The 23,435-nt window shown below is 47.0% G+C and overlaps 1 protein-coding gene across 3 annotated transcripts in view; it reads right to left on the bottom strand.

The window, feature by feature from the left end:
* Nucleotides 1–1,697: 1,697 nt before the first annotated feature.
* Nucleotides 1,698–23,435, bottom strand: part of WBP1L (WW domain binding protein 1 like) — a 62,836-nt gene continuing 41,098 nt past the window's right edge. For all 3 annotated transcript variants that reach the window (XM_074158968.1, XM_074158967.1, XM_074158970.1), the window contains 3 exons: nt 17,380–17,482; nt 5,563–5,724; nt 1,698–4,121 (listed from right to left, as the gene is read on the bottom strand). In XM_074158968.1, coding sequence (XP_074015069.1) covers nt 3,388–4,121; nt 5,563–5,724; nt 17,380–17,482 — 999 coding nt within the window. In that variant the 3' untranslated portion in view covers nt 1,698–3,387. The remainder of the gene's footprint in view (nt 4,122–5,562; nt 5,725–17,379; nt 17,483–23,435) is intronic.

Raw genomic sequence — 23,435 nt, 5'->3', positions numbered from 1 at the left:
GCCAACACCCATCCACTGGGTTGTACAAACAGGTGACAATATCCTGCAGGAAAATCACATTACACGGATGTTCCCCGAGGGGGAGTTTGCATCCTCAGAGCCGAAGAGTCCCTCGGGAATACGGAGGCGATGCCGCAGTACCCACCAGTCGCCCGGGGAACCCCCGCTGTGCCCGGGGGACCCCTTGCTAAGCCCTGTCCCCAGGCCACGCACCCCGAGCCCATCAGGACGCCCGCCGGGTCCTTGCCCTCGGAGCCGATTTCAGTGGCCGAAAACAGGCGGCGTAAGCAGCACCGCGCTGCCACGGGCTCTAAGCAAAAATAGACTTCAAGTATTATTGGCATCAACACTTCAAGCACGTTGGTAAAGAAAAACACCGCGCAGTGGGCTGACACTGATTTGCCCTCAACCGCGCTACACCGTCTGCAACTCAGTTTTGGAACAAGGTATTCATGACTCCCGTAAAACACTCGCCCCTTACAGCTGGAAACGGGGGTGTTTTTGGTGCTCCTCTGTTACAGATGCACACGCGCCCGTCTCCTCACGTCTCCGGCATTTTACCCCCACAGCGGGCATTCGGAGAAGAGCTCTGTTTGGGCCGAGTTGGCTTTCTACAGAGGGACACGTGTGAGGATCAAGCACCTTTCTAAAGCTCCAAAGCAAGAGCTTTAGGAATCCTCTGCCTGCCCGTGTTTTCTCCGCTGAAGAGGCACCAGCCAAGACGTGTCCGAGGAGGCGACCTGCCCAGTGTCCTGCCCCACACCACTCCTCCTTCCCACACCAGCTGCCCCTGGTCCAGGTCTAAAAGCCTGAACAACCGAGGGCCACACTGACAGTCCTGCTCCTCATCAGGAGCTCAAGGGACATGGTTTGTTCCCTGTTATTTCTTTGCGGTCTTTAAAAGCCTGAAGAGCCTCCAGGAGTCACAGAACAGGCACATCACTGCTGCTTCCTGGCTCTTTAAGATTAGAAACATCAGCTCAGCTTGCTGGTACTCACCTCTGTCCGGAGGAGAAGAAGTGGGGGGTTCCCCTGCCCTTACTGGGATGGAAAGCAAACATGGAGATTTTGTCTTATGCCAACAGAAATGTTGGCAAAGGGTCTCCCATTGGCACGGGGCCGTCCCCAGGATTTACAGCAGTAAAACCCCACTCCGTAAGGACTGATGTGCTGTTTTAGCTTCCTCTGTAGTGCGAGGAACAAAGCCAGGTGCCAATACATACAGAATTCCTAGGGGTGGCACTGGGGATCTTTAATTCTCTTCTCAAAAGATACAGGCGGTGGGTGAACACAGCTGGAAGCCACCGGTCCTCAGGTGGCCGCGGGGAACAGCGAGCCCAGCCTGGCTCTGGGGCACACACAGCCCCTCCGTCACCACTCACCCTCCAGGCATCCCAGAAGGAGGTCTCCTGAATCCAAATCAAAGTCCTTCCTTCTTAAGAGCACCCTAGGACACAAACTGAAGAGCCGTCTTCATCAGCCGTTCTGATGGAAGAGAAAGGCTGTGACGGGCAAAGGAGTGAAACTCTCCTAAACCTCTTCAAACGTGTGGGTAAAATACCGGAATCGGCACCAGTCGCCTTGCTCTGTCACCTGTACCCAGCAGAGCGCTACGTACCTCCAGTTACAGAAACAAAACCACCAACTAAAGACAAATCTTGTTCTTAATTCACAAAATGATACACGTACACACGGGCAACTTATCAGAAAAGGCATTATATTTTGGTTTCCACCTTATTTAAAACTGATTTTGGTTTTCAATCAAATCAAATCTGAATATGTCTGAGTTCAGTTTTCAATTTTTTTTTTTTTTCCCCCCATAACAGCAATGATCTGGACGACCATAATTATAAAAGGGACGGGGAGAAAACCCGAGACCAAGAGAACAAGATACGCAGTCTGGACTGTGCTCTCTTCCACGCGAGCACTCCAGGGAATGTTAGTTTCAGCTCTTCGTTGCTTTTTTTTTTCTTTTTTTTTCTTTTTTTTTTTTTTTCCTTTCAGGTTGTTACTAACAAAACCTCTACCGTTTATTAAAGCAAAGCTACAGTAAATTTTCTTGCAGTCGTACAGCAGGTTTTCGTATCACCAGTAGGACTCGCATGCATGGATTGCAGTCACACACACACGCTCACAGACGTTATACAGTAGCCAGTTGCCACCATAAAAAAAAAAAAAAAAAAAGAAAGAAAAAAAGAAAACAGACATTCGTTTCTTTTAAGTGGTCAACATCAAAATCGCACCAAACTTTTGGATCAAAAAAAAAACAAAAAAGAAAAATACTGCACAGGTCTTCCACATCGACATGGTAAGTCATCCCTTCGCAATGGACGGAGCTCTCGTCTCCATTTGTTCAACATGCATCGCTGAAGCTTGAAGGCACGCTGGCCAAAGAGAGCCCTGTTCTGTTTTTGTCATCTTAACTCAAGTGTGCTGCTCTCGGGGTGCAAAAAAAGGGGGGGGGGGGGGAAATAATAATCAAGCCAAGAAGCCCTTTTGCAGCACACCAGGAAAAGGTCACTCGGAGACCACAGTACTTGGAAGGCAGCCCAGCTGCCTGGATTCTACTTCTAACTGTGCTCTTGGAGGCATTGAAGGAATACACTTGTCTTTAAAAGTGACATATAAAGGCAAATTTCTACAAACCCTTTCTTTTCCAACTGCTTACGATAGACTAACACTCCTTCCGGAAGAAACTGGTCCTTCAGTCACCAGCTTCAAGCGGGAAATTTCCTACCTGCTGTCTTAAACGCTGAAGCACCAGAGGTTATAGGGCTGATGTGTTCAGGCATTCATCAGCTTCGGGAAAAACTTAACACCAAAAAAACAAAAAAAAAAGGAAAGAAAGAAAGAAAAAGAAAAGAAATCCCCAATGCCTCAAGAGCACTATATCAAACCAGAACTCTTGGGCTACTGACTGCCGGCACTGTCAGAAGCTGCTTGCTTCTGGGAAGACACCTGGAGGTTGAAGCCTTACGGTGATTTCGTATCCTCCCAGGGTGAAATCTGCTGAGCTTTACTGATTGCGAGATAAAGCAGTGTTTCAGAAAACTAAAACCAACAAACTCATAATAACCATCACCAAAATCACCATTGGGAAAGTTCCATTTGTTAGAAGGTCTCATTGAGAAACATCAGTCCCTGCCCCGCGGAGCAGCATGGACACGATTAACGAAACCCAGAGCGACCCGTCCCCCGCAAGCCGGGCCTTCGGGAACTAGTCCCCGAATTATATTGGAGGGGAAGAAAGAAAAATAAACTAAAAAAAAAAAAGAAGGCTGTATCACCTTTTCCTCCTGTTAAAGTTTTAATCCTCTTATTCCACTTTTATTTCTTTGTTTGGTTTTTTTTTTTTCTCCCCCCGATTCTCCCTTCCACTCTGCCACCTTAGCTGGGGGAGTTATTGGTACGAGAGTTTGGAGAGTCCTGCTCATTTATTGTGTTCAAGAGTACACACACCGGCTGCCGGGGCAGGTGGTGGTGGCTGTGTTCACGGTGCTGCTCTTCCGCGGCATTAAAAAGCCCTTCCTCCTCGTCCCCGTGGGGGCGGCCGCTGCAGCTGTCGCAGAAGTCCAGCGGCCCGTCCAGAGCATCATCGATGAGCCCGTCGAACTCCTTGAGGTCGTCGTCGTGATGGCCCCGGTTGCATACACAGACTTCGATGCCCGAGTCACCGGTGAAACGGCGCTGCCTGCCCGGCGTCTTGTCCTTCGCGTCGGGAATGGCGCTGCCGTGCTCTAAGCTCTCAGAGCTGTAACCTTTTAGCAGTTCCTCCTTGCACTCCATATCCTTATCGGGACCGGCCCTCTCCACCAGCTCGGCTCCCGTGCTGGTGCCGCTGGGCTCGACGCTTTGCATTTTGGCAACCGATCGCTCCACCAGTGTGGTGGAGGAGGGCTCGGGCTCGCCGGGGCAGCCGGTGGGGTCGGTACTGCCGTTATTGCCGCTGGGTGCTGCTGAGCTGCTCTGCGCTGGCTGCAGGTTTCTTGGCGTGTCTGGGATTGTGCTACTGCTGCCTGCTGGGACACACTGCTGATGTAAGGCACTATACGGCGGTGGGGGGGTCGGCGGTCGGTTCACCACTTCCTCATAGGGAGGTAGTAAATAATTTGGCAAAAACCCTAAAAGAGGGAGGGAAGGAAGAGAAGTTATTTCACGCACAGCTTATCTCAGGAAACGAGTCACTAGAACAGGTCGAAGTGTCGTTTGTCATCGACCAGCACCTTCCCGCTGCAGAGCTCAAGGGGCTTTACAAGGGGTGACAGAACTTGGCCCAAATGAGACGTGTCATGTTTTGGAGAAGCAGCAATGGGTGGCACAGGAGGTCACCGTTACAGGAGGAGATGGACACAGTTGGTAACAGCCCCCTGATCTCCCTGCTCTCAAGTCCATGCTTAGCGCTACCAGGGGACCCCACCGCCCTGCACCCCAGAACAGCCCCATAAACCACACCAAGGGATCATCTGTGTTGGCTGGAGGGAACAACCGGGGAGACTGAACAACTCGCCAGCCCCTCTCTCCAACACTGGCTTCTCAGCTGAGTTTCCCCTTTCAAGAGCAAAGATTTCATCTCACAAAGCCTTGTGCAAATACAAAAAGACATGAGTAGTTACAAGGAACTCGGGATCCTGGCTTTTGGTGGTTGTTTTAGTGCCGGATTCAGTTTTTCTGGTGTGGTCAGAATACGCTGGTAGTACTGGCAAGACAGTTTGGTTTATTGTACTACCAGCCCCTCAAATCTAGGAAGGATTTTGTTTATTTCTTAAGAGGCAACAAAATAGTCTATATAGACAGAATGGACTTAAATTCTGGAAACATATAAAGATAACACTGCGGTTTTCCATGTGCAATTGTGTTTGCCTGGAGCCGGGGAGGAAAGCGCTGCTGGGGATTATTTCTGAGGTGGCTGCAAGAGTTTAACGAGAAAAGCAAGTTCATACACGCAATTCAACCATCCATTACAGGAGACTCAGCTGTGGTACCTCCAGTCAAAAGGCCGAGAATCGCTGTTCTCGCACAGTGTAGCAGAGCACGAAGGAGAGGACAAAGGGATTGTACTTTCGCTGAGCTGTGGGCAACAGCTCCTTCGTGCAAAGTCCTTGGGCAGGTCACCAGGAGCTGGTCTGGGAACTGCAGCACATGGCAGGAGCCAGCGTGGTCCCTGCTGAGGCACCACTTCCACCCAGCCTCCGCAACCAAATTTCGTGAAGCCACTTCCCCACGTTTCAGTCCCACCAGCAGCAAGTGCAGGCTGGAAATGAGGAGCATCCATAAAGTCCTGAACGAGATATTTTATGAACCTTCCCAGAAAAACACCCAGGGAATCACTGCACTCACAGAGCCAAATCGAGGGTGGGTGGAAGGTGGTGTGGCTCAAGGGGGCTCAAACACATCCAGCAGCTGGAATACATCACCTCCTCTCTACAAGCCAAGGTCAGGCAGCTAAGCTGTCCCCCACCTCTTGCTGAGCACGACCACTGCTCCCCACTCCCACCCAACATGGGAAACTCGCTGCTGCCCTGCTCCCCGTGGTCTCCAGGAAAAACGGTGTAAAGTACATACGGAAATAAAACGGTAGGGCTGAATAGTTATGGGCTTCCCGGTACGCGATCAGGTTGATCTCGTGTTGCCGCTGCTGGGCCTGGAGACGATGCTTGGTGCGTCGGTGATGGCAAACACAACAGCAGCTGAGGATGATGATGATGGTCCACACCAGCCAAAACCCTGCAGCAGGGGAGAGCAAGCGTTAGCCACGGTGTGAGAGCCACATCCAAACCCAGGAAACCCCGTAAAGGCGATGGGAGGAGAACATGAGAAAGCCTGGGTCTGAACCCCTCACTGCTCTGGAGAACAAAATGTGGAGAGAGGGCTAAGCTCCCCCCGCTACCACGGCTCCCACCCTTTGGATATCATTTCTTCTAGCCAAAAACACGAGCAGAGCTGCGAATAGCACTGAACTTGTCTCCCACAGCCACTTCGGTTTGAAAATAACAATCAAGACACAAAAGACACTCTGCAGATTGACCACAGAAGAAGAGAAAAACCCCAAGCACCATGTTTTGCTTTTGTTTGCACTGCTCTTTAATTTCCAGCCCAAACCCTTCATTGTTATGCTTAACAAAAACATACTCTTTTTACATAAATGTCTCAAAATATTTTTAAAACTTATTTTTGTATTCAATGTCTTAAATTATCCAAAATTAAATTAAACTAGCCCCCCACTCTGAATCCTCAAGAAACCTCACTTCTGCTCCATTTGTGGTCGGGGCTGGTTTCTGTGCACTGTCGTACCGTATAGACACTGTTCCTTAAAAGGGAATTTTAAAAGAGCACTTCCTGAATTTTTTCCCCTCCCTCCAACATGTGGAATGACCCCTCCTTTCCGTAAATCCCCCTTCACGCTTGCCTGCACTAGAAAAATGTTTCTGAGACATTTCAAAGAGCTACGTTCGCTCCAGAGGAGGCTTTTGTCTCCTGCAACTACAGCCCACAGCTCTACCTGCCTCACAGGTGTCTGTAAGCTCTTATTTTTTTTTTTTTCTTTAAGCTCAGCTTTTGCAGCTAGGGATACCAGGAGAGCTCCCCCTTTAGAAACACGTAGGTCTGGCAACCGCTCCTCAGCTGAGATCACAACACCCTTCTCCTTTCGGTAAGAGCCTCTGCCACTCTTCATTATTCCCAAACAGACCAAAGGAGGACTTCCCAGTGCGACAGCCTGTCCTCAGCACGGCCATTCTGCCCCGTGAGATCAAACTGCTTGTTTCTCCCCAGTAAAAGCCTCTAAGACCTGCCTTTACGATACCTCGATGTTTTCAGCATCCCCTGCTGAGTTCGCGTTGTTTTCTCTGCCGGGAGCTGGGTGGGGAAAGGTGAACAGTGTAGGAATTTGAAGAATGAGAGGAGTATTGCTCTGGCTCGGGACAAAGTGCAATCGACCCGTATCACAGATCTCGGATCCCCGCACTGGGCTGTTTGTAGGTGAACTGGATATGCCGTATCATGCCTCCAGGCATTTTGAGCAGGGACTTTCACCTCCCTGTGTCGTAACCCGAATTCTCCATGTATTTTGGCACAGCAAACTGAAATCTCTCTCTTGCCTTGCGCAATCGATCTCCCTAATGGACTGGATTCTGCCTTATACTCAAACTTATCAAAACTTGCTATCAAATGAAGGTGTTACATACTCCATTTTATTATTTTTTTTTTTGCTTGGCTGGAATCCTGGGCAGTTTTTCTAGCCAGCCTGCTCGGCTGTACCACAAAGGGCAGAGAGAAGACTCTGATCCTCGCTCCAGAGAAGCAAATGACGAAGCACTCAAGACGCCCTCTGCAATTCCTTCAAACCGAGCTGAGAAAGCGTCCACTGCCCTCCTAACACCCTCCTGCTTCTAAAAAAGCTTTTTTATATAAAACTATAAGGACTGGTCTACTCTACCCTTCCCTCCAAAGCCAGGCATTTGCAACCACTCTCTCGCAGTTTGAAGACTCCCAGCAACGCACGATTTCTTGCTAAGAGAAGGTCCTTTGGCTCTTGCTTGCTGGGGAAGCAAGAACCCCCTCATCAAGACCAGGTCATCGGCACAGCACCCACCGCGCACTGAAGCCGGCCTGCAGCTCATCTCCCAAGTACTCCTTATTTTCCAAGAGCAGTCCGTGATCACGCGTTCAAAAAACAATGGAAAATCACACCCAGCTATCCAGGGATTTTAGCTACAGTTATGAAAACAGATGCTTTTTAACACATTTGATCATGTCCTCTCCCAAGGACTCTAGATGCAATGGCGGCAAGCAGCACTCAGTTGGTTAAGATGTCCTGGAAAACTGCCACCGTTAAGCAATCTCAGCTGCAGCAGCCGGATTTTTCTGCAAGGAATAACTGCTCCCACCCAAGCCTGCATCCAGAAGATTAAAAAAATTATTTCTTTAAAAAACTTCTCTACCCATTCCAAAGAAATCCCAAAGTGCTTTGCAGACAAACCGACGCACAAGCTGAGAGTAGGGGTCAAAGTAAGCTCAGCCATTCCTGGGAAGACGTGCGGCAACTCTGTAAACAACAGGCAGTAACAACATACAACAGTTTAGGATAATAAATTAATGCTGGATCCTACTGAAACCACAGGTGGCATTTTAAGTAAACAGACCGTAATTTACTGGATTGCAATCTGGCCATGGTGCCAGGAACAACACCTCCATTCTCATGCAAAGGGTCTATGTACGCTCGCAACCACAAGTGGATGAGATTTGTTGTTTTTCATGGGAATTTCCAGAAAAAGAACCCGCTAATACCTCATTATTGCCTGATTTCATTAACCGCTGACATTTCCTAGAGCTTCTAGTAATTACTCAACCCCTGACTCAGCACGAGCACAAGGACTTGCCTGGATGATCACAGGAGGTCAGCAGCATGTACCCACCACAGCCATTTGCTGACCTGGCTTCTGGAGTCATAGAATCATAGAATTGTCTGGGTTGGAAGGGACCTTTCAGATCATCTAGTCCAACCATCAACCTAACTCTGATTAAAAAAACCCCATCACTAAACCGTGTCTCTAAGCACTATGGCAACCCATCTTTTCAATCCCTCCAGGGATGGTGCCTCAACCCCTTCCCTGGGCAGCCCATTCCAAGGCTTAAGAACCCTTTCCATGGAAAAATTGTTCCTAATCTCCAATCTGAACCTCCCCTGGTGCAACTGGAGGCCATTTCCTCTTGTCCCATCGCCTGTGAGTTGGGAGCAGAGACCGACCCCCCCTGGCTACAGCCTCCTTTCAGGGAGTTGTAGAGAGCGAGAAGGTCTCCCCTCAGCCTCCTTTTCTCCAGGCTGAACCCCCCCAGCTCCCTCAGCCTCTCCTCATCAGACTTATTCTCCAGAGCCCTCACCAGCTCCGTTGCCATTCTCTGGACCCGCTCCAGCCCCTCAATGTCTATTTTGTGGTGAGGGGCCCAAAACCGGACCCAGCCCTCGAGGTGGGGCCTCACCAGTTTTCCCCCACCTTGTCACATAACAGCACATCTCCACCGCAGGGTTAAAAGCCCCCCCCCCCCCCCCCCAGCACATAGGAAGCAATAAGATGAGACACCCAAAGGTTCTGAGGCACACAAGGGGCTCCTCGGCTGTCGCTCGAGCAGGGGTGCCAGCACTGAGCGGTGGAGCGGGCGCAGTCTGGTTGCAAGCCCAGCACGGTGCTGGGAGCCCAAGGCCTCCATAAAAGGCTCTAAGACATGGCCCAGCCAGAAGTCTGGGCACAGCTGCAACTTTGGCTGCAGAACAGAAAAAACCGTAAAAGCCTAGCAAATACATAGTACGGTCATTTATTTGGAATACAGCTACACGTACCAAGGCCAAGTGCAGTTGTAAATATTACGTCTAAAAGTACGGAGCGAGCAGCGACGATATCCAGGGATGAGCTGTGCATTTGTACACCTGGGGATGCTTGGCGTCAAACCAGCAGCGAGGAGGTAAGCCGAGCGGACCACCGGCCCACGCACCCGGCGGCTCATTTGGCAGGAGAGGAAGGAGGAGAATTTTAGATTCACCCAAAGACAACATTACGCGAGCGGGAAATGCGGAGGCCGAGCACGGTAGCGGTACACACTAACACCTCGTTCGTGGCAAAAGCAGCTACCGGCTCTGGCTCGTGCTGAAAATGGGCGAGATGTGCAAAGGCAACTGAAGTTTGGCATTAAAAGGTCTCTAAAAGCCAAGTAAAACTGGAATTCCGGTTGCCTTCGCTGTCCACAAACCCCCCTCCCTGTACTCTTCAACGTGTGACTCCTTCCCAAACAGCCAGGAGCTGGTTTGCAGCTGAACTGCGTTGGGCTGTCGCTGCAGTCACTGGAAAAGAAGGAAAGGTTGGGAGACACTGGGCACCTGAGCCAAGTTTGCCATTAAATGTCCGATTTCAGAGGGAGCATTTCCCACCGTCAGCCTGGCAGGGACCACTGGGAACAAAAGCTCGCAGTCACCTGAAGGCAACGTGACAGGCAGAGAGCAAACAGGGTCTTTGGAAAAACAAGGGCTGAGGGACAGCATCAACAGAAGCGAGGCACCAGTTCAGAGCTAAACGCACACTGGGGGACCGCTGGAGTTGAAGGCAATTTCAGGCTTGCTTTTGGTTTATGGAAGAGTCAGAACTTTAAGCACTCTGCAGTCCAGAAAAGGCTGAGTCCTGAGAAACACTGCTATATTTTCTGTCAAATTCACTGGGGTTTCCAGTGGGTGGATAATGATGCAACCAAAGGGTGAATCAGACACAGCCAAGGAGATGATTTTTGCCAAGAGACTTCCCTGCCAGAGCATCAAAACCTTTCATAAAAATAAAAAATAAGTACCACCCTCTTACCCGGCACCAGACAGGCTCAGAGCTGTAAGCTCTACACGAGCGCCAAGCTCAGAAGTCAAAACGGGAGCTGCAGAAAGACCCAGGAAGAGAATTAGCTCCCCTGAAAGCCATCTCACAAGCAGAGGAAATACCCAAAAAAGAGACGGCTACTACGGTTACAGCGTCCTTGGGAAAGGGAGCCCCGTCCCATGGTCACACACCAGAGAGATTTTCTACCAGCTATGAAAGAACACACCAGGGCTTAAAGCTTCAAGAAAAACCTTTCTGGGACGCTGACGATAGTTTTGCCCAAACTTAAGAATAATTAAGAATAAAAGTAATTTAAGAATAAAAACCCTAGAGCATTTCCTCCTCATGAAAAAAGGGGGAGCAACGTTCTGCCTGATGCTGTACTCCGCTGCCTGGGATGCTGCCATCAACATTCTCGTTGAGGGAAGCTCCTTTTATCCTGTGCAAAATGGAAAGCGTTTTCTGGAGCGTTCCAAGGGTAGGAACAGAGAAATCTGCCCTCAAGTTCACGGTAAACTTGGGCAAGTGCCATCACTGTGTTGGCAGGAAGTCCTCTAAAAGCAAGCCAAAACATACTGCAAAGTGTTTTTGTGTCTGCCTGACAAGCAGCTGGGTAATAGCTTTGGCTCCATCAGAGCTGGTTCTGAACAGAAGGAGAAGTGGGACAATTTCATTGACTAAAAAGTGATGTCCCAAATGGTGGCCTCGCAGTCAGCCATGGCTGGAAAAAAAAAAAATTGTCTTTCACAGGGTCAACACTATCAGCAAAAATAGGAGAGAGATTTAATTGGTACCACAACCTGGATGCACTTGGGTTTAATAGTGTCCTTGGCACAGAGACCACATCGTCTCCTGCCGCTTCAGACACAAGCCTGTACGAGTCGACACTGCTGCTCAAGAACGTCAGACGAAGGATCCAGGCCATAGTCCTACGAACATTTTAAGAAGGGGAAAAAGAGAGGCTGCCGAATGATGTGGTCCTCTCCTGCCTCTTCCGTACCTCCTGCTGCCTCCCTCCACCTCTTCTCCTGCCAGTGCACAGTTGCACGCAACTGTGCTTTGAACTGGTTTGAGGGAACCAGAGCAGGTTGAAACTCGTCTGCCAAACACAACAGCAGCAAGAGGAAGACTGTGACTTCCAGCGACAGTTTTGTGTCAGTTTAAATCAGTGGAACTGCAGCCCGAACCTGACCACGCTGCAGAAAAAAGCTACTGAATATTTGTGGAGTAGAATAGCGAAAGAAAAAAGCTGAAGACAACATCTCCAACTCCTGCTCCCAGACTGGTAACTCAGACAAAAGGAGATGGACATTAACTGCGGCTGGTTTCTAGTTTACAGAATAGTGTCCAGTATACACGGTACACTAACTGTTGTCAGATAAGACAGAAAAAGACAGGTTTCAGAAAAATCCTTTGCTTATCTTGCAATGAGAGTCAATTTGAAGCAGTAAATCTGCAGACACTGTTCTTATGTCTCTCTCCTGGGGAAGGAGCCTTTGGAAAGCAATCGCTCCTGTGTTCCAGAAAACACGTTTATAAGCCCAGTCAATTCCAGTTGACTTACCCCTCCCAAGACATCTATGTTGGTACAATGCATGTTAAATAGCGGTCTAACAGAGATCAGAGGGGAACATCCCGCTGAGACCATGTCCAGAAAATCTGGGAATAAGATCTGGAGAACAGTCTGCACCAACAGATGTGGATATCTGGTGAGGAGCTGGGTTGGAGGTAGAAAGGCAAGCTCTCTTGCCTTTCCTTGCTGTTCAGCACAGGGCAGGTGGAAGCAGGCCACACGGGGCAAAAGTCAGTATCTGCACAGTCAGACTATGCAAGACAGCTCTGCCTTCTTTGGATTTCTGAATTTTGCCCAGCCACATCAAAACAAGCTCAAGATCATAGAATCGTTTAGATTGGAAAAGACCTTCAAGATCATGGAGCCCAACCGCTAACCTAACACTGCCAAGTCCAGCATTAAACCATGTCCCTAAGCATCACGTCTACATGTCTTTTAAACACCTTCAGGGATGCTGACTCAATGATTTTGCTGCCTGGATTAGGCTACAGGAAATCAGGAAATAACTCCCTCGGTGACCCTATTTATCATGAGTTTCTGCACGATTGTGACATCTGTTTTGTTTGCCCTATACTTTCAGCTCGGCTTCGTCATGGCAGGGTTATCGCTGAAGCACCAGCTCAGGAGTCACCGCAGCCAAAGGTGAAGTTTGATAGACCCAAGGAAGAGAAAGCGAGTACGACCATGTAGGAGGCTGGGTGAAAGGGCAAGGAAGAGGGCAAATCCCTCTCTGAAAAAGGATGTGGTTATACTGAAGGCTAAAGACAATGAGGGGTGAGGCAGAAAACATGGGACTGATGTGTTGGTTGACTGAGGGTTTTGGAGGCTGCAGCGAAGTAAGTCTTGGAAATAAATTCCTATTATAAAGCTGACCTGGAACACGTACGTGGTACAGCAGTTGCTTTAGTTTTAGCAACTAACAGAATCCTTGCCAACATTTTCTGGCAGCCTGCTTTTTGGGGAAAAGAGCTGTCTAGAGATTCCAAGGGGAAGCGTGCAGAGATGAGCAAAATGTTCAAAATCAGCAAAAACATCGACTGTGCTGCCTGCAAACAGAACATTTTTTCCTGTACAACCCTTCCACTAGGGCCCAAACAGACAAGATCTTTTTTTTTTATTTTTTTATTTTTTTTCCTTTCAGAAACAGAGGGGCTCAGTATCACTGCTAAAGCAGCCAAAACGAAGCTAAACAGGCACATCCAGTATCCGAATTCTCACTCATCGCCAGTGCTGGTTTGTTGTACAGTTCCTAAATGACCCAAGATCAGCTAAGCCCTCTAACTTTGAAATCTACAACTGAGATCTTCTGCACCCAGTGACCAGCTGCCTGTTTCCATCCTCCACGATTTCTGAAGCACAGGGTACTCTTCTTCCAACCACACCACGCAAAACACTTTACGCAGCTTTGCTTGCTGTGCTCAGAGCCTCTGGAATCGCCTGATTTCACGCTGGTCCTCAGTAGGCAAGGAGAGACACCAGGATGTGTGTCAGGACATCTGCATGTGGTTTTCCGACCACATTACACATTTAAGCTTGGGGAAATCCAGAATGTCCCAGTCTGAATTGTTAACCTGCAAAATATGGGAACTGCATTCTTCAATCACCTTCTCTCCCGTATTTTGAGAAGTGGTATTTTGGAACATTTACATGGTAAGACACTTGTCAGGCCTGGACAGAGGCCAACATTGGAAAACTCCAGCAAATGACAATCACATCATAACAGACCTGAATAAAAACAGTTAGTGAGCAAAAGCCAGCAGCTGCTGCCGTTCTCCCAAGACCACCATCTCCCTTTTGGGGACTGTGAGCTCTCTGGAGAGCCCAAATAAATTTTTAGGCTAAAATATTGTACCCATTCAACCACCATCCAAACACACACCTTTCCCTACGTGAGGAAATGCAACAGTAAAGCCTCTTCTTCCCTTTTACTTTTTATGATTCTATTCCAAGAAAATTAAAAGACATAATGCACTTTTTTCCCCTACGTTACCAGCTACCAAGCTTGAGCTAAGAACTAATTAGATCTTTATACAGATATTAGACCTATATATGTAAATCTGGATATAGATTTATTATTTGGCAACATGGCACTTTTTTTTTTTTTTTTTTTAAATAAGAGATGGGTGGGGAATCTGAACCGGGCTGTTATCTAATTTTAAACACAGGCTGTCCACCTGCTTGGCATATCATGTTCTCCATTCCTCCACTCCACCCCTTAACAAAATAATACCTTGATTTTGCATCCTATTCCACTGCCCTCAAGGACTGGTTTATAATTACTGGAACTTTACTTGCTGTCTAGAAATGTTGAGATCAGCCATTTTCAAAGACAAACATCCCTCAAACTCTTAAACAGGGAAAAAGATCCTTTTTACAGGAAAAACTCCAAGCAGCCACAAGACAGGATCACATTTCAGAAGGCATACCCAAAAAAGAGACAGACTAGTTTTCTTTTCCATTTCAAATGCCACCCTCTTCTGCTTCTTCTCCCCACGAAGCTGTGGTGGTAAATAAATCCAGGATTTAATTCAACGGGACTAGCAAGAAGGTCTGTTTTCAGGCACACAGTAGCCCTGGTGGTCTGGGAAGGTCAAGAGGAGCAGAACCTTCTAAAAAGCTACTTCAGTACACGCGTACACTGGTTAAAATCAAAGCACATACCAACCATGAAGCCATACTTAAAAGGTGCTGCTAACTTAACTTTTGGTTAATGAACAGTTATTATTAACTTTTAAAAAGCTAATCTATTCCCAAGCATGTAAAGCTGTTGCTGACCTCGTTTGTGTCTTAATTGTACCCCTGGAATCATTATGAAACCCCTCCAGGACCAAAAATCGGACTGGGACCTAACATCTCCAAACCATCAATTCACTGCTCTAGACTACTTACATATCTATTCACCTTGGAGGTCTTAAGAGTCCCTCACCACACATACCTACCAATGATCTTCAACAATTCCTGGAGCAGCAGGGAAGTTCTGCAGCTGTGGTCACATGCTCTAAAATACGAGTTTCCTTAAATTTAAAGCACGCCCCGCGTCTCCCCTTCCATTCCCGGAAACCTTTTTCCAGCATTCATAATGGCAAAGCAAGCTTTGAAAATGTTAACTGATTTTAAATCAATGTTGGATGTTAAGCTGGATTTGCAGAATTCAGAAAAAAAAAAAAAAAAAAAAAAGAAAAAACCTAGAAGAGGTCTCATGTTTGCATTATTCCCCCCATCTCAGTGTGGTATATGATGCTCTTTGCAACACAGAAGGAATGTGAATCTCAACACAGAAACCTATTCCTCCAGCAGTGTGTGCCACTAATATGTTTATTCCATGATCTCAGCGTGATCTGTGTGCTTGCCCTAGAAAGAAGCCTGAACTATTCTGCTTCCTTCTAACAAAATCTGGTTTCATCTTCCAAGAACTTTTATGAGGCAGCCAGGCACTGCCAAGTATAAAAGCCTGTGCCATACTGAGAGCGCAAAGACAGTTAAAGCAAAACCATTCCATTAAAACGGCAGGGGGCTATTGTTTGGGCTGTATTGTTTGTACGCAATTCAATTAAGCCCCTTTCAAGATGTCCATGGGAGAAACATGGCGACCGTGCAACCAGCTCCAGTGCGCAGCTGTACTCCACGCTGTTGCTCAATTTAGATCCTGCTTGCTACAGAGCCTGTAAGCCCTTGCCTACGTGCCTCTTCCTCTACATTCCCACCCACACAAATCCAAAACTGGGTCTGACCTTCCTCGCTCTGCTTTGTCCACGAATCCCCATATAGTCCCAACAAATCCCAGCCATCTGTCCTGCCTGTGGTGCCGACTGCTAGCATCTGAAACAGGCAGTCCAAGGCAGCCACGCATTCATGCCTTTATCTCAGCCTGCGAGGGTCCCTGGAGCTGCCCACCTAGTCCTGAATCGTTTCTTCAACTGTTTGGAGACTTCTGAAAATAAAGCTGCTGCAAAAGGTCTGCAATACATTTAGATCCTGCCATTGATACCGACACAGCCAGCCACTACGCTCTGATGCGGTGCGTGTCTTGAAGGAGTCACAGTCTTGTTTAATTTACAACCACTTCACCGGTTAATTCAAAAAGTAAAAGCATGTTTCTAGACTAAAGTGTCAGCTATTTCTCTCCTTGGATCCCAGGTTAAGTGATGCTCTTTGCATGTATAATACACTTCCACACACACACACTACTTTTGAGGAAGTGAGACCGTGGGCGCAGCAGAGGGATTAAGCAGACAGCACAGCTGCATAAAATCTACAAAATACTATTGGGTGTGGTACGAAAATATCTCCAGTCTGTAGTGTGGGGCTACAATGTTCAGAGTTCCACATTTCCAAATTCTGTGAGCACAGATGCCTCCTCAGCCTAGGCTCCTGGCAGCACAACAGCACGTCAACATCAATGTTCAGCCCTTTGTGCTCCTCCTCAAGAAAGGAAGACACCATCAGACCGGCACAACTCTGAAAGTTTGCCTTTAAGATTCAGCATTTCTTACTTTCCTACCCTTTCAACTTCCCATTTTCCCATGCATCTTTATCAGAGTTTTGCTGACCTGCTTTGACCTGCCTGCTGCTGTCTAAAGGGAATTGGGTATATTCACTCAACCACTCACTAGAAACATGGGCAGTTTTAAATCCCAGATTTAGGGGAAGAGGAGATCAGAGGGGTTGCAACGGGCAATATATATTCCGCCCAGCCCACAGTATTCAGCCACTGTTAGCCCACAAGATTTGCCCCGAGACCCTCTCCACCCAAGGATCAGTGCTTCAAACACAATGCGCCCTGAAGAGAACAAACATCCTGGTCCCCCTCCTTGTAAGGACAGCTTAAGAAAGATAAATCAGATTTAAATTGTCGTTCTTGCAAAGAACTAAAACAATAAATGAAAGATACTGAATTAATTAATTGGGTGGCAGAGCACTGGGAAGGTGGTGGAGTCTCCATCTCTGGAGACATTCAAACCCCGCCTGGACACGTTCCTGTGGGACCTGCTCTGGGTGGACCTGCTTTGGCAGGGGGTTGGACTAGATGATCTCCAGAGGTCCCTTCCAACCCCGTATCATTCTGTGATTGCATAATTCTCTGTTTAGTATATCAAACTCTAGTGTTGTGTGTAGTGGCATTTCTCCCTCAAGCGTGGTTTCCTCACCCACATACAACGTTATTTCGAGTCCCCTCAATATTACCCAAATCAGTGAGAAGACTTAACAACAAGTCTCCAGTGATGAACACGGCAAGATGACCCATTACTCCTCAAAGAGCTGGTGATGCCCATTTTAACAAACCTATTTCCCTTGCCGTATCAGGTCAACTCCAGCTTGTGTTGGAGTGAAATGCAATGGCAACGCGTAACAAGGGCTGAAGACAAAACCCCAGGGGACACAAGCCAGACCTGTACTATGGTATGAGAGCCATGCAGAGTAGGAAGGGAAGCCATACAAAACGGAAGGACTTACACCAGAGTTCATAGTAGTAGTTGCAACACTGGGATTGTCCACAACAGTGGCCCGTTTCACATATGTAACTTTGATTGTTGACACCCATGCAGGTTTCCTTGTCCTAAAATTAAACAGACACACTTTTAAGATGCTTTGTCAGTATCTTCTGTAAATGTAAGCTTTTAACTCAATGATCTGCAAGCATTTGAAAAGTCACAAGTTATGGTCTTGGGAAACTCTAAAATACATACAGAGGTTAAAATACAGCTAAGGTCCACCAAAAAATACAAAGGACTCTTCAGAAGAAAACCCCGTATTTCCAAATTAATGAATTACATTGCTTGAGCATCTAGTCAGCGCTGCTTCTTCATTATTCCTTTCCTTTTCCATTAAAAGTTGTTAAGTTTTGGGAGCCAGGCATTCTCTTAAAGAAAAGATGTCATTTGTTCCACATTTTACACACTATCGCTACATTACTGGGGCTGACTGCCAAGTGGAGGAAACGTATTAATAAAAAGAATATTATAATTTGAGAAGAAACTGTTTGGATTCATTTAGATGTAAACGATAATTACAATATGTTCCTGCGAGATTCCAATCTAAAATGATTCCTTCATAATTAGCCACGTGCTTTATAGAAGATCAGCATTCCTGCAAAACTTCTTCCTGGAATAGCAAAGTAGTCCAGGAGGAGAGCCAAATCAGCTGTACTGTATCACCCAGCAGGTCCGCAGGACGCTTCAGATGGAAAAGGACTACGGTGTGAGGTCTCAGTCCCCCACGGTTTGCATCGCTTCACAAAAGTCCATGTTTTCCTGACAGTCTGAAAAGACGGGTGGGAAAAAGTACAAAACACAGAAAACCAGAAGCATTTTACAGGCTGTGGTTTGTACATCCTCTGATAGGCTTTGGGGCAACGTGGAAGTTAGAATACACCACACAGTTTCTTAAGAAACAAACAGATCTTAATAAAAAAACATTGATGTTGCAAACAAACCTGTAACGCTTAAAATTTTCATGTTCTTTCACTTAAAATTTATGACAAGGCAAAGAAAACGTGCGGAGGTTTATAATGAAAGTCATGTTGAAAGAACTCATTTTATAAGTACCATCTTTAAAAAAAAAAACACACCCCAAAACAAAACTAAAAACAAACAAACAAAAACCCAACCAAAGAAGCCAAACAAAAACCCAACCAAAGAAGCCAAACAAAAACCCAACCAGGTTGGAAGAGCAGCAAAGCCAAGCAGCAGGCTACAAGACCCTACACTGGTGGTTCCCAACACTTGCTGAATTGCACTGTTCCTCTATTTTATGTGAGCACAACACGGCCAAACTTCTCACAAGCCTCTATGGAGCCACCATATGCGCAAAATAAAGTCCATTTCAAATTACGGACCACCACACTGAACAAGTGATGTAAGGCAGCAGTTTCAACGCAGAAGTCTTGCACTAAATATTCAGAAGACTGTGTCTATTTGGGGATCTGGGGGAGCACCAGCACTCCCCCACCACACAGCACCCCAGTACCTCTCTGACACTGGGTCTGTGGGTCCCTTGCCCGAGCACCCACCTCACAGAGCAATGTAGCTTCTAAACGCAGAACCTCCTACAACCTAAAGTTCAACAGAAAAGATACCATGCTGCATGTTTTTCCTAAGTCACAGAATCACGGAATTGTCAGAGTTGGAAGGGACCTCTAGAGATCCTCTAGTCCAACTCCCCTGCTAAAGCAGGGTTGCCCAGAGCACATCACTCAGGGCTGCATCCAGGCGGGTCTTGAAAATCTCCAGAGAAGGGGACTCCACACCCTCCCTGGGCAGCCTGTTCCAGGGCTCTGGCACCCTCACCCGAAAAAAGTTTTTCCTCCTATTTGAGTGGAACTTCCCATGTTCCAGCTTGTGCCCGTTGCCCCTCGTCCTGTCACTGGGAACCACTGGAAAGAGTCTGGCTCCATCCTCCTTCAACCCACCCTTTAGATACTTGGAAGCATTAATAAGGTCTCCCCCTCAGCCTTCTCTTCTCCAGGCTAAAGAGTCCCAGCTCTCTCAGCCTTTCCTCATCAGGGAGATGCTCCAATCCCTCCATCATCTTTGTTGCCCTACGCTGGAGTCACACCAACTTTTGAAAGGGTTTGGATCATGTGAGGGCACAGTTCAGCAAACACGACAGCATACGACATAACAGTTCCCCTCCTTCCACAGGCATCATCGTTTCCACAAGAGGCTCTAAAAAAGCACCAAGGGGTCATCTCCTTAAAATTCATCCACAGAGGCAACAAGCTGGAGTGGTACCTGCTTCCTCTTTCCAGGAAGAGAAGGACATTTTGCCGGACAGACCAGTCACACTATTTTACTGCAGGAAGCTAGAGCAAACATGCTCTATTCTTCTCTTGAGATACTGCACGCCAGTAGTAGAACCAACGTTTTCCTATAAGGGAAGGAGGCATTTTCCATCTCTAATTGCAGTGTCTAATAGCAACTTTTAGGAGACACTGTTGAGCTAACACAGCATTTTCTGCTTCAGGCATGCTATTCATTCCAAAAATCGTAATTTTAGTCAGCAAAACAACTAGAAACAGGACAATTCTCTTATCTGTTCTTACTAGTACACTTTTCCTTGTTTTTGTTTGCCTTGCAGAGTTAATGCAGTGGACGAAGAGCATGGATTTTGGCTCTCACATCAACAGAATTGAGAAATTTTTAAGATCCCATTGCAAAACGGTAATCCTGTTGATAATGGACAAGCCAGAAAGTGACCGGCTGAGGTCTGCGGTTGTGACACATGAAGATCAATGTGACCTGTTGAACCAGCAAATGAATCACACGGAGCTGATGAAAGAACAGAGTCTCACAGTGCCATTTCAGGAACTCCTCTGCACCATAACACTGATTCGTCCTTGACCACTTGTGTTTACCCCCAAAAATTTGTTCCATGCGGTGTTTTCTGCTTCAAAGAGTAGCAATAAGGAAAACATCAGTGTCTTTTGGCAGCAGCAACCTGTAACAGCTTGAACATCTCTCTATTTTTCCCACTTAAGAACTTGCAGCGTCCTGTTTTCAGAGACTTTCATCACATCATCCTTTTATTTGAACTTCCTGACTCCCTCTTGCCAACCTTTGAAACGACCTTTCCGCAATCCCATATTCTTATGTGCAGAGTGGCTTCTTGTTAGCCCAGCTGGCAAACAGGTCTCTGAGGGAATGGGTGGACATGCTGAAGAGAAGATCCTCAGGAGCTAGGTTGGTATTCTGCAGGTTGTTCCTGCCTGCTTTTGGAGATCAAGTCTCGAGCAACATCCTGCTTTCCCATCTAAAGTAGAATTCACTTTCTGGAGCTTCTTTATACACTGACCAAGAGAAATCATCTTCCCTGCTAACGTGTAAGCGCTTGTACCTTTGCGTAGTCTTGCGGTTAGCTTTCAGCTCCCACAGTTCAGAAAGTCCAGGGTTTCAAAGTCCTTGCAGCACTGGTCACCAGTCATGCTCCTCAAAGTCCACACAGCTTCTCTTGGAGCCTTTCTGCAGCCCTCTGCCAGCCCAGCCACCGATGGGTTTCTGGGAACATGGAGCCGTCAGAACCAGTGCCACGTGTCAGACCCAGAACTGTCATTCTTGTTTCCAAACAGTTTCACAGAATCAAGGAATAATTTAGTTTGGAAAAGATCCCAGCAGGTCACATGGCCCGACCCCTGCTCGGAGCACGGCTACCTCCAACCCGAGGTTACTCAACTCGGCTCAGGGAAAGAGACAAAATGTAAAGGCAACAAATCTTTGGAAAAAGTCTACTAGGCAAAGATTCCTTTCCTGTGAGGGTGGTGAGACACTGGAACAGGTTGCCCAGAGAAGCTGTGGATGCCCCATCCCTGGAGGGGTTCAAGACCAGGCTGGACGGGGCTTTGAGCAACCTGGTCTGGTGGGAGGTGTCCCTGCCCAGGGCAGGGGGATTGGAACTGGATGATCTTTAAGGTCCCTTCCAACTCTAACCATTCTATGATTCTATGTGTCTCCTTTGGAGTGAGTGTTTCATTCTCCTTTCCTCTCCCTGCTTAAGTCAAGACTCATTTCTGTGAAAAGCTAAGCCGCTCTACAGTTTCTCGCACTCTTGCAAGCCCAGGAAGAGGTTACGCGCTGCCATCAGAACAGGCCGTGACAGAGACCATGACATTTTTTATTAGGAATCTTCTGCCTTCCGCCAAGCACTTTGATCATGCTTCAATTTCTAATTAAATCCCAGCCTGCACTTTTCCTACCATCAGTGCTGTATTATTTCTACTTCCTTCTCCCATTCATTCTGTCATATACTGCTGAACGGCAACTACTTGAGACACATCAACCAACACAGCTATCCACAGCCTAAATGTCTCCTGGAAACAGCTACACAAGTGCTTGTGCCATGAAAGCACGCTCTTTCCCCTTTCACACCAGCAGGCACGGACAAGACACGGGACTGAAAGAGTAGTTTTATAGGTGAAAAAATGATACGTGGGGGGAAAAAACTCAACTCATTGGAGCACTCGCATTTTATTGACCCGCCTTTGTTTGTAATGATAATTTTTAATCATTCTTAGCAGCATGGAGTTTTTAATCAAATTATGTTCTGTGAACTACTAGACCACATTGGGCGCCAGTTAAATCTGTCGTTCGTTTAGTGGCAAACAACGACACTACTACAAAGAGGTTTTGTTGAGTTTTTTTAGGTAGTCTTACGAAAACAAGTAAGGGGCACTGAAAGCACTTTCTTCCCCAATAGCCAGTGGCTATCACATTCCAGCACAGGCTTCTCTGCTGAAGGACAGTCTTGCCTTCTTACTGTCCAGGCAAGCACATCCCTCCCACCAGCCTTTGTTCACTAACCGTAGATGCCTCCAGACAGGATTACTAAGCAGCTTCTACATGGATCTGGTCTCAAAGAGCCATTGAACTCCATTAGAGCAGAATATTCCTGTTTTGCAACTAAGCAGCCCGAACATGCCATCCATTATCTCCCACCTGCAAAGCCAAGGGACTGGCTTTGTCCTGTAAAGAAGCACCTACTCCAGGGTGGATGTGCATCATCACCTCCTTGGCATCACCCTAAGAGCTGACAAAGATCTGAGGAGCTGGACTCTCCGGACCCCTGACACACACTCCGAAGCCTAGAGCTTTCAGGAGAAGGCTCTGCAGCCCAGGAGTCCGTGTTCTCTCCCCATCCTCCCCAACGGAGGCCAGAATTTAATTCTGGTGCAGGCTCTTTCTCATGAAACCATTTGAGTTGGGAAGACCTCATCTTGGTGCGTTTGGAGAGTCTCTTCATATTTTAGATGTGGCATTTTGGGTTAGTTTTCACTTGTCAGAAACTTTATAAAGCAACTTCGTTTGAATAAAAATAAGACGGGGTTTTTTTGTTGTTGTTTTTTTTTGCTTATTTTCTTGTTGATATTTGGCATCTATGATAAACCCACACCCATGCTGGCAACTCTGCCAGTAGCACACTTTTGCTGTCAAGTGCTTTTACAAATAATCCTTAAAATATCCAGTAGTGGTAATTATAAGAGAACTCAAGGCAGTACCATATGTTGTCACATCTGAAGCTACAGCAAACATTAACGTCAGCGCCAGGGAAAAAAGCTAATTATTTTCTCCACCTTTCAGTTTAGTATTGGATCTTTGCTGGAGGTCTACGTGAAAAATTAAAGGTCAAAATGTGGGGCATGATCAAGACAGGAGGCTTTCATGGAGGTCTGCGGGTTGCCCTCACTGCAAGAAAGGATGGAATCAGACCTCCTTATCCTACTTTTGTAAAGTTTTTCAGTACTAAACGCTTGGGTTTCATGCTCGTAAATCTGTTAGGATTTATTGTGTCTGAAGCCAATGTAGGAAATGGAGGTGAATCAGAACTGTTGTGACAATGACGTATCATTACAATAAAAGGATCAGGGCACTTCACACTTTTCTACTCTCAAAAGTCAGCAGTGAACCTGGGAACACTGTTGCTGTGTCAAAAAGGAGAAAGATGAAGATGAGAAAATTCCAGACCAGCGTGGCTATTTTCCAAGCTGAAAATTAATACGTGCAACTGCAGCAACAAACACC

The sequence above is a fragment of the Numenius arquata genome, chromosome 15 (genome assembly GCF_964106895.1).
Source record: "Numenius arquata chromosome 15, bNumArq3.hap1.1, whole genome shotgun sequence".
NCBI classification, from domain to species: Eukaryota; Metazoa; Chordata; class Aves; order Charadriiformes; family Scolopacidae; genus Numenius; species Numenius arquata.
Note: the sequence above shows the minus strand (reverse complement) of the source record. Positions and strands in the feature narration are given on the sequence as shown.